The 11,445-nt window shown below is 50.1% G+C and overlaps 1 protein-coding gene across 1 annotated transcript; it reads right to left on the reverse strand.

Annotated features, from left to right (window-relative positions):
- Positions 1-4,857: 4,857 nt before the first annotated feature.
- Positions 4,858-10,145, reverse strand: LOC117059986 (kelch-like protein 1). Its single transcript, XM_033171980.1, has 4 exons — positions 10,021-10,145; positions 8,471-8,549; positions 6,951-7,178; positions 4,858-6,382 (listed from the first exon to the last, which is right to left on the reverse strand). Exons 1-4 carry the CDS (start codon positions 10,112-10,114, stop codon positions 4,921-4,923), a joined length of 1,863 nt encoding a protein of 620 aa, XP_033027871.1. The 5' UTR covers positions 10,115-10,145; the 3' UTR covers positions 4,858-4,920.
- Positions 10,146-11,445: the final 1,300 nt, after the last annotated feature.

The raw sequence follows: 11,445 nt of genomic DNA on the forward strand, positions 1-11,445 counted from the left end.
TCCCCTAGCAAGTGTCATCATGACCAAGTGGGAATTGGAACCCTGGTCTCCCAGGTCCTCATCCATCACTCTAACAACACTGGCTCTCAGTCAGGGGTGTCGAGCCCAACCCTGCATAATCAATCACAAGACACAGTGTTCACACACCATTTGAATGGCAGTGCCCATCAACTTTGGGGGCCCCCATTCCCTTCAAAAAAATTTTTTGGGGGAGGGGGAGCAAAGGGACCTTGGCTCTTCAGAGTTGGCTCCTATGCTCTCGGTGACTTTGGAGGTTGCCCACCCAAATAATCAGTTCATTCGAATGGACTCGCGTTCTGACTTTTTGCCATTCAGCATTGCACATTCTGAATCTGAGGGGTGATGCTGGAGGTGGGGGGGGGGAATTCCCCTTGAGGGTGTGACACTGGGAAAATTTGGAGACCAGCGACTTGATTTGACCCACCTCTGAAAATCTCCATTGCCAACCCCCATCTTTTGGATGGGGCAGGGAGACAAGGCAGCTCTTACTCTCTCCGGAAATGTGTCTTTCAAGGACTTACGCTCTGCTAGGATTATAGTTGGAGAATCTGCTGGTGCTGAGCCTCTGAGCTCCTGTGTGTGTGTGTGTGTGTGTGTATGTGTGGCAGCTATTTATAATAGGATTGTTCTTTGCTGCGTAGCCATCTCTCTAGACCCCCCCCCATCACCCGGCACCACATCCATGCCTCCTATGTAATGCACCGGCTTTTATTAGCTATTAGCCCTATTACTCATGTCTGTGACTTTATTTCATCCCGCCTCTTTCCCTTGCATTGTACTTGGCTTGCCTATAAAACGCCCCCGACTGAGATTCTGAAAAGGAGAGAAGGGATCAAAAAGCCTAAAGTGGGCACTGTGGGGAGTAGGGGAAGCGGAGCCCATTAGCGGTGCTGTTTTCCAGGATCCCTCCCACAAGTCTGCCAGAAATTCAGATTATTTTTAAAAACGGTGGCTCTGGATTGGAGGGAGGCTAATTGTTGTTTCCCCCCCCCCCAGCCCATGGTTTCTTTCTTCTTCTTTAAAAAATAAAAATAATAATAATAAAAATCCACAAGCTCTGGGACTCAGATCGGCCTTTAGGTCAGGCCCTCTCATCTCATTTTGGTTCCTCAGTCAAGTGAGGAAAGTGATAGGGAGTCTGGCTGCACCAGGAGATAGACAGATCCTTCAGTTCAGCTTGTGCATTTTTTTCCAGTCTTAAACATCTCGTGGAAATTCGTCAGCATCCATTCACATTTCCCTTAATATACATGTTCATACACAGTCTTGCCTAACATAGACAATAAAGCTATGTAAGGCTTTTCCTGTGAATGCATTTCTGTATAGCATTTTGTTGTTATAATCACCATAGTCATTGTTTATTGTGTTTCTTAGAGGTTCGTTGAAGGTGCTGAGATTTCTTAGGAGACCCCTCTATTCCCCTCACATAGCTGCCATTCCCAAAGAAGTTTAACAGTCATTCTCTTTTCCCAGGGAATTCTGGGAACTGTAGTTCCATGAGAGGAGCAGGCAGTACTTTTTTTCCTGGGGGGACGCAGGGGGACACATAACCCTAAACATTTTGTGAATCTAAGTTTGGCCTCATTGAGGGTCAGTATTTCAATATGAATAGGACAATGAGAGTACCCCTAAACATTTTCTTAATAGAAAAAAAGTACTGGAAATAGGGGTCTCATAACTCTCAGCACCCTTAATGAGCTCCACCTCCCAGAATCCTTTGGGGGAAGCCATGACTGTTCAAAGTGGTATCATAGAGCTTTCAATGTACAGTGCAAATGTGTCCTATGTCTACTCTGGGAAGGATTAACACAAAAAATGACTTTGAGGGCACAATCTTATCCCCAATTGCCACACACACACACACACACAGGCTGAGGTGGAAGGTGAGAGGGTGGGTATGTTGATGTGCCATCAGGCCTGGATTGGACGTGATGCCATCATGTGACATTGGTGGGGCTGGCGTGGGAGTCAATGGGATTCTGGGCCAGCTTAGTCCCTCCCCCCACCAACCACCAGAATGTCCTATCTGGGGCTCCCTACTGGTGGGGATCCTGCAGGTGGGTACTTCTACCTGCCCATATATTTGGTAGGAAGCACAGGGAGGTCTGAGCTGGCATTGTGACATTGGCATCAGAGGCAAGGGACGAATTCAAGCTAGCACCAAGCGGATTGCTCCATCTAGAAGAAATGCTTGTCGAATGGAATGATCTACCTTCTCCCCCCACAACACATTGCTCTGTGGGTTCTCCCGATCTCTCCCAAGCCAATTTAGGGGGTGTCAGGGCAAAGAAAAGGGGGGAAGCTCTGTTGCTCCATCAGGTCCTTATGTGGGCTTCCACTGGTGTAGTGGAAGTGTGGTGTAGTGGTTAAGAGCGGTAGACTCATAATCTGGAGAACCGTGTTCGCGTCTCCTCTCCTCCACATGCAGCTGCTGGGTGACCTTGGGCTAGTCACACTTCTCTGAAGTCTCTCAGCCCCACTCACCTCACAGAGTGTTTGTTGTGGGGGAGGAAGGGAAAGGAGAATGTTAGCCACTTTGAGACTCCTTCGGGTAGTGAAAAGCAGGATATCAAATCCAAACTCTTCTTCTTCTTCTTCTGGTGTAAGCAGTTACCGGTAACTTAATCTGGCCCGCTGGTCAGCTGGAGTAGGTGGGAAACATCTCCATACAATCTACCATGCAAATTGTGGTTTGGACTGCACCTCCAACTCTCTCCCTTGACTTTTCACAATTTGCCAGGTGCTTTTGGGCAGGTGTTCATGGGAATATATTTAGGTTCCTCCTTTTTCATCCTCTCACAGGCTTCGAAGCATCAAGCAGAGGGGATCCCAGTTTCCGGAGGAAATGTTTCCTTGAGGAGAGAAGGCCCGGAGCCTGCTCAGTGACGTCCACCTAAGGGTAATGCATCCCATCTTTTGAGAGGTAAGCTTCCGGGATGACGGGAAAAGGGTATTGCTCCAGGGATGTGGACTGTATCTCTGTGCTAGGAAGCGGATTGTTTTGCAAGTATAAAAAACCAATGACAGTAACACTGTGTTGCTTGAACTTCTGAATGCTTCTTTATATAGAAAATGCACAACCAAAGCTGGGTTGGGTGGAAATCTTTCTGTCCGACACTGGCAGAAGCTCAAACCGTGACTGCATTACGGGCAAAGCAGGGAACTGTTGTGTTTATCCAGGCAGCAGGGGAAATTTCACTCTTCCCAACTAGAAACAGTACAAAGGTAAATATTGTGCCTGTTGCTCCACCCATTTTTCCTTGCCAGCTCCTCCCACCACTGACATGTGGGCCTCAGAAGGTCACACAGAGGGGAATGTGACCCTCAGGGTGAAAAAGTTTCCTCACCCCGGTGTACTGTTTTGGGGAAAGTAAATTAGGTAGGCCCACATGAAAGAAGTTAACATCTGGGTTACCGCAGCAGCCATTTTCTCTGAGATCCGCCACAGCCCAGAGCTTCAGAAGCAGAATATCAGCTGGAACATCTGACGTGTTGGGGGGCATATCAATGCCTTTGCCCGCCCTTAGTAAATCTTGTATGTTTTGCTTCATTTTTAAAATTATTTTAAGCCACTTTGGGGACTCCAGTTGGTAAACACATCTTAAAAGGTAAAGGTAAAGGACCCCTGACAGTTAAATCCAGTTGCAGACGACGCTGGGGTTGCGGCGCTCATCTCGCTTTACAGGCTGAGGGAGCCGGTGTTTGTCCACAGACAGTTTTCTAGGTCATATGTCCAGCATGACTAAACCACTTCTGGCGCAATGGTACACCGTGGCAGAAAGCAGAGCGCATGGAAACGCTGTTTACCCTCCCACCGCAGCAGTACCTATTTATCTACTTGCACTTTGATGTGCTTTTGAGCTGCTAGGTGGGCAGAAGCTGGGACAGAGCAGTGGGAGCTCACCCTGTCACGGGGATTCAAACCGCCGACCTTCTGATTGGCAAGCCCAAGAGGCTCAGTGGTTTAGAACACAGCGCCACCTGCATCCCAGCTTAGAAATGCTCTAAATAAATGAGGGAGTCTGTAAGTAGTCCTGTCAAGAGTGCTAAAAAGTGCAACACAAAGCGGTTGTGAGGTCGACCTGCAATTATGTGAGTGAAGGGAAATGCTCCTAGGGCCCAATGATGCGCAGTCTATAATAACGCTGGCCACTGCCTGCCTGCTACCTGGACTTTTACTGGCTCAGAATGTTCTAGGGTGCCAAAGAATGTTCACAAACATTCCAACTTCTGAGTGACATTGAAGATCAAGTCGGCTCCTGTGAGGGAAGTGGGAAAGCCAGTTGGGCTGAGGGAGGAAAAGAAAGGAACTCAGAGCATCAGGGAATGTTCACAAACATTCCAACGGTGGAATGACCATGTCAGGATGTCAGAAATCAGGGAAATGGAAGGTCAGTTGGGCCGAGGGAGAAAAACAAGCAAACTCGCAGAGTTTTGAGGTGTGGGCTTTGGGAGCGGAAGCAAAGGATCAGAGGCTTTGAGGAGTCAGGAATGAGAGATAGGTGATGAAAACACACATTGGATAAGGGGGACCGGATCCTCTTGTCTGCAGGGGGAGCTATAGTGGTGTGTGTGTGGTGGAGCTGTGGGGCGGGGCGGCTCTCTTGAGACCAGTATCACTTCACCTTACCTGGCTGCTGCTGCTGGGGTAGGACATGGCAGTGAGGAGATCAGGGGCTGCCTCAGAGCTGCCCCGCCATAATCCCAGAGCCGTCTAGGTAGGCTGCAGTGATGCCGGTGCTGGGACAGCTCCAAAGCCCTGCACCAGCACACTGGCCACTACAGAAAAGTAGGTTCAGCAGTCACAACAACAGCAACAACAACAACAACTGGGTATTTGGCTTCAGGTCTCTCTCTTTTTAAATAAACCAATTAAAAATAACAAGGACCAAAAATGTGCTAAGTAAGGTTGGCCACTGGGCAGGGTTCCAATCTGTCTTCCGCCTGCTCCTCCACCTCGAAGGCGGATCCCCGGTGAAAGACAGCCAGGATGTTTTTTCTCGGGACCTTGAGTGGAATGCAGCCAAAGCCAAACGCCCCATAGTGGGGGTCAGGTAAAGTTGCCACGCACTGGACCCAGTTCTGCTGGCCTGGCTCCCAGTAATGGATCGCGCTGGAATAGCGGTCGTTGCTGTCGCCCCCAAAGACATACACCCTCTTCCTCCAGCAGACGACACCCGGGTAAGAGATGGCGATGGGGAGGAGAGGGATGGAGAGTTCTTGGTTCACCGTGCCATCGCTCAGCAGGCAGACGCAACGGCCGGTGAAGTACCGGGAGCCCTCAATGCCCTCCCCGGAGAGCCCCCCGACCACAAATATGCAGTCGCCCAAGGTGACAGCGCTGGCCTCGTAGAATTCAAAGGCCATGGGGACCTGGGACCAGGCGCCGGATTTGATGTCGTAAACCAGGAACCCCTTGTGAGGGACGGGAAGTTCGGAGTCATCCCTTTCCCCGCCGACGAGGTACAGTTTGCTCTTGAGTGTCACAGAGGAGAAATAAGTCAATGCAAAGGGGAGGCTGGAGATGTCCGTCCACTCCTCGCGCTCCAAGTCGTAGCTCTCAGCGCACACGAGAGTCCCGGTGCTGTCCCAGCCACCAGCAGCATACAGCCTTTTGTGGCATAGGAGGAAGGCGTGCCACGCCCGGGCTGTGGACATGGGAGGCAGCTTGGACCAGTGGCCCCCAAGCGTGTCGTACACCAGCAGGTTATTGGAGTAGGAGCCATCTAGATGCTGCCCGCCGGTGATGTAGAGCTTGTGGCCCAGAGAAACGCAGCTAGGCGAGGTCAGCGATTTCAGGTCGGGAAGCTGCTCCCACTGCTCAGTGGACGGGTCAAAGAAGTGCACGTGAGAATCCAGCTCCTCGTCCCCCAGGCTCATCTTGCTCCATTTGGGGAGCCCCACGCAAACAATGCCCTTGTGGTACATGCCTTGCCGCAGGCCTCTGCTGGCCCACAGCCGCTCAGGGACGCTGAGTTCCTCCCACGGCAGTCGGACGCACTCATAAAACTCTTCTGTCTCGGCCCGGACCTCGGCGAGTTCCTCAGGGCTCAGGAGAGAGAGGCGGATGTGGTCCATCAGGGCCGCGTGCTTCAGGAGGCGCTCATCAGGGTTGTGATACACCCAGCGGCGCATGGCCCTGTAGATGGTCAGCTCGGAGTCCACCTCCAGGCTGTCTGAGGCAATTATGCTGACCAGGACGCTGAAGTCGAGGGCAAGGAAGGCTGTGAGCTCAACGAGGTGCTCAAAATGGAAGGCAATGTAGCGCGAGGCCGGGCGGAGGAGAGGCCGGTGGTTGTGGGAATACGCCAGCACGTAAAGACTCAAGCAGTTCTCCATGGAAATCCTCTCCATGAGGAATCTGCAAGGAGCAAAGGAGGAAAGACTTTTCTCATGTATGGATGGCCTGGCGGAGAGGAAGCAGGTAGACTGGGGCATGCTTTTCTCCCTCTTTCGTAATATCAGAACTTACAATATTAGAACACAGCAGAGCAATTCAAAGTGCTGCTTTTGACCTACAAAGCGTTATGCCTCAAGGACTGCCTTTCTCCATATGAACTAACCTGAACCCTGCAACCATCATTTGAGGCCCTTCTTCATGTGCCCCTTCCATGGGATGGTGGCAACAGAAGAACAGGGCCTTTTCAGTGGTGGCTTCCTATTTGCGGAATGCTATCTCCAGGGAGGCGCCATCATTACGTATCTTCAGGTGCCAGACAAAAAAAACTTCCTTTTTAAACAGGCCTTTGGCCTTTAACCCCTTAGAATAGATGGGATGTTTTAATGTATCCCACCCCTTAGTCTTATGTATGTTTTTTGTTGTAAGTCATTTTGTAAGCCACGTCGCGGGGATTCAAACCGCTGACCTTCTGGATCAACAAGCCCTAGGCTCTGTGGTTTAACCCACAGCGCCACCCCGTCCTTATTACCTGGTGATGATTTCCAACGCAGACATGATTTGAAGCCTGCTGGCTGCTGTGAACAGCTCTTCTACGTCTTCAGAGAGGACCAGCAGCTCCCCTGTATAGATGTAATCCAGGAGCCTCTGGAGGGAGGAGGCCGTCAAATCCATCAGCACAATTTCCCCCTCCCGGGATTCCTTGAAGGTGCTGGTGAACATTCGCTGGAAGTAGAGGCTGATGGAAGCCAAGAGTGTTCTGGAGGGAAAGAGGAGAGGTGCGCCAGGATGCATCACACAGAGAGAAGAGGCGGTAGAGAACATGCTTTGCACCTGGGCTGAGTCTACCATTAGAAAGAGTGAGGCAGCTGCATCAGGCAGGAGTTGCTGGAGGGGTGGTGGTGGCAGGGACCGGCAGCAAGGATTTGAAGGGCAGGGCCGTTTGTGTCATGTGTCCTCCCCTCTGCTCCTGACCTAGCCAGCCGCTCGTGGATGGGAGAGCAGCTAAGGATGCTGTCCCATCAGGCGTGTGAGAGTAAGCTTCAGCTTCCGGTCTAGCTTTCATACATGCACTGGGGTGGAGGGATCTTGCCTGCTTCAGGCAGCAAAATGTCTTGAGCAGGCATGCAGACCGCCTGAGCCAAATCCCCAGCATCTGTGGTTAAAGGGAGCTTAAGGAGCAGAGTGAGGAAAGAGGCTGACGTGCAGCTGCCTGCCAGAACACCACCGGCCAGATGGAAGAGCGGTCTGGCTCTGTTTCTAAGGAGGTTTTGCATACTTGGGAAGCACAGCACAATCTCTCTTCTGTGGACCTCACTCAGTATAAGGCAGCTCTCAGTAAGAAGGGCTGTAGCTCAGTGGTGGAACGACTGCTTTACATGCAACAGGTCCCAGATTCAATACCTCTCAAAACAACATCTCTGGTTGGGCTTGGAGAGACCCTGTCTGAAATCCCAGAGAGCCACTGCCAGTCAGTGTAGACAATAGAGGGACAAAAGAAGATAAGAAGAACTTGCTGGATCAGGCCAATGGCCCATCTAGTCAAGCATCCTGTGTTCACAGTGGCCAAGTGGATGCCTGTAGGAAACCTGCAAGCAGGACCCAAGCATGAGAACTCCCACCCCCATGGCTTTCAGCAACTTTAGCATTTCTGACTCTGACTGTGGAATCAAGGCATAGCCATTGTGGCTTGTGGACATCAATAGCCCTCTCCTCCTCCATGCATTTGTCCAATCCTCTGTTAAAGCAATCCAAATAGGTGGCCATCACTACTTCCTGTGGCAGGTGGTTCCATAGTTCCATAACATTGAACTGACTGGATTGGTCAGTGGTCTGACACGGCATAGGGCAGCTTCCAATTTTCTGACCACGCCTTGATGCAGGTCAAATCCACTTTCTGTGTGTCTCAGCCAAAGTAACTTTGCACCTCTTGTCCTGGAATGCCTCAGCATATAATCCTACTTGATAAACGGCCTCTGTCTTTTCCTTAAAGTCACTCCTGAGATGCCCCACCCAAGCAGAGCATGGCTTGGAGTACTGCTGGCTTCTTACCTGTGGCAAGGGAACTTTCTTCCTTCGGCCACCAGGGTGACATCACAGAGCTGTTGAGTCTGGTACAGCTGCTTGATACCTGCAGGGGTGAGAGGATGACATGAGGATGTTAAAGGAGGCCGCTGAGCAGGTTTCGCTTCAATACAGCAGGTGATAGTGCAAGTACTTTAAAATGTTAAGCATGAGGTTGCCGGATCAGGCCACATTGCAATAAATAGCATAAAATGAAGAGGACAACAGAGTGGCACATAAAATTTGCATGTGCTAATTAATGCACCCAGCCCTTGCTAAAAGCAGGATTGAATTCCCCACGCATCAGCTGATGTGTGGGGAACTCAAACCAGCTTGTTCGCTGTCTCCCCTGACACCAACTGTGACGGGTGGGAAGAAGCACCTGCCTGCCTATCGCCTGACATCATTGTGATGTCAGATGACTGACAGGCAGCAGTCCCTCCTGTCAAAGTTGGTGGAGAGGGGGTGGGATAGAGAGAGGTGAAGATCTGACCCACTGGATGAAAAAGGTTCCCCATCTCTGCCCTAGAACATAAGAAGCAATGACAAAAAGAACAGAATGTTTCAAGGAAAAGGTTCCTTTCCTTTATAGTTGGGCACCTATAGGAAGCTACAAAATGTTTAAGATTAGGAGGGAAGGATTCTAGGCAAACTTGCTTTCACAGCGAGCATTAATAGTGGGAAGGCTCCAGCACAGAACTCTGCTTGCTTCTCATGCAAAATCGAACATACAAGGATAGGGGAAGTCCCTGCCAAGCCTTTAATTTATTTACTACTTATTTTGTAACATTTATAAACCACTTGATTGCAATTAAAAAAAACAACACCTCTTAAAGTGGTTTTAGAAAAGATGAAACCATAAAATTACCAATAAGAAAAAAGAACAACAATGGAAGACTTCCAACAAGTTAAAATAACAACAGGTTAAAAACAGATTAAAACTGGGATCAAACTTTCTAAGCATGTGGACAGGCTTGCCTAAGCAAAAATTGTATTTAGCAGGTGGCCAAAAGAGTACCGAAAAGAGCAATCTATGCTTCTTGAAAAAGAACTGTCATGAATCTTCCAACATTCAGCTTGGCTGCATGTCCTTGAGTTCTACCATTTTCAGAAAGGGATACTTTTCTCTATCCACTTTCTCGGGCGCAAGGGAAAGGCACCCATGAGGGTCCAGTTCTGGGAGCCCTGGTGCTGCAAGATCTGATTCAGGGGCCTCCTGCTGGCAGCCAGCTTCAGGTTTGGTGAACCCTCCAATTGGCAGCATTGGGGAGCATAGGAGCCAACCCCTAGGGGCCGAGGGGGGCTGAGTACCTCCAATAAATATTTGAATGGCCGCCACCCCAAAAGTTGATGGCCATTGCTGTTCAAATGGTTTGTGTGCACCGTGTCATGTGATTGGTTATGTGGGACGGGGCTTATTCCCCCCCCCCAACCCAAATACTTTATTCAAGTTGGCACCCGTTAGGAAGCCACTCTGGCTCTGTAGCCTCTGACTCAGTGTCCCAGTCACAACTGGACTCCAGGGTCATCACACTTACCCTGCCTGATGATGTGTCTCAAAGACAGTAGTTCGCTTTGGGGGTCATCTGACCCCAATTCTTTCTCCCTCGGAGCCTCTGTAGTCTTAGCCATTGGGGATGTCTGGCGAGTAAAGCTGCTATCCCCATGAACAAAGATACAGAATGTTAGGTCCTTAATGTTGGGTTGATTCAAAGGGGTGCATTCATTTCAACCTGTTCACGCAGACCTATAAATGCAACCTTTTAAACACAGGATCATAGAATAGAATCATAGAGTCGAGTTTGAGATTGAGGTTGAATCCTGACAAGACAGAAGTACTGTTTTGGGGGGACAGGAGGCGGGCGGGTGTGGGGGACTCCCTGGTCCTGAACGGGGTAATTGTGCCCCTGAAGGACCAGGTGCGTAGCCTGGGAGTCATTTTGGACTCACAGCTGTCCATGGAAGCGCAGGTTAATTCTGTGTCCAGGGCAGCTGTCTACCAGCTCCATCTGGTACGCAGGCTGAGACCCTACCTGCCCGCAGACTGTCTTGCCAGAGTGGTGCATGCTCTGGTTATCTCCTGCTTGGACTACTGCAATGCGCTCTATGTGGGGCTACCTTTGAAGGTGGCCCGGAAACTGTAATTAATCCAGAATGCGGCAGCTAGACTGGTGACTGGGAGTGGCCGCCGGTCCTGAGAGATCTGCATTGGCTCCCAGTACGTTTCCAAGCACAATTCAAAGTGTTGGTGTTGACCTTTAAAGCCCTAAACGGCCTCGGTCCTGTATACCTGAAGGAGCGTCTCCACCCCCACCGTTCAGCCCGGACACTGAGATCCAGCGCCGAGGGCCTTCTGGCGGTTCCCTCACTGCGAGAAGCAAAGCTACAGGGAACCAGGCAGAGGGCCTTCTCGGTAGTGGTGTCCGCCCTGTGGAATGCCCTCCCATCAGGGGTCAGAGAGATAAACAACTACCTGTCATTTAGAAAATACCTGAAGGCAGCCCTGTTTAGGGAAGTTTTTAATTTGTGACTTTGTATTGTATTTTAATATTTGTTGGAGGCCGCCCAGAGTGGCCGGGGAGACCCAGCCAGATAGGCAGGGTATAAATAATATATTATTATTATTATTATTATTATTATTATTATTATTATTATTATTATGTTGGATGGGGCCTCAAATGTTCTTCCTGTTGTTGTTGTTCTGCTACTAATAATAATTGCATTTATAGCTCACCCCCCCCCCGAAGCTCAAAGAAGCTGACATGGGGCTCCCACCCCTCCTCATTTAATCCCCACAACAACCCTGTGAAGTAGTTTAGGCTTGAGAGGCCGTGACTGGCCCAAGGTCACCAGTGAGCTTCATGTTCAAGTGGAGGGATTTGAACCATGGTCTCCCAGGTCCTAGTCTGACACTCTCACCACTACACCACACAGGCTCTCTAAGAAGCTGCCTTATATCAACC

The sequence above is a fragment of the Lacerta agilis genome, chromosome 15, assembly GCF_009819535.1.
Source record: "Lacerta agilis isolate rLacAgi1 chromosome 15, rLacAgi1.pri, whole genome shotgun sequence".
In the NCBI taxonomy this organism is placed as follows: Eukaryota; Metazoa; Chordata; class Lepidosauria; order Squamata; family Lacertidae; genus Lacerta; species Lacerta agilis.

Excerpts from the sequence above, each read along its gene's own strand:
- LOC117059986 (XM_033171980.1), bottom strand. The coding sequence starts at position 10,114 with ATGGCTAAGACTACAGAGGCTCCGAGGGAGAAAGAATTGGGGTCAGAT. Across the intron at positions 8,550-10,020 it reads GAGACACATCATCAGGCAGG|GTATCAAGCAGCTGTACCAG; the intron begins GTAAGTGTGATG and ends TCACCCCTGCAG. Across the intron at positions 6,383-6,950 it reads GCGTTGGAAATCATCACCAG|ATTCCTCATGGAGAGGATTT; the intron begins GTAATAAGGACG and ends TGCTCCTTGCAG.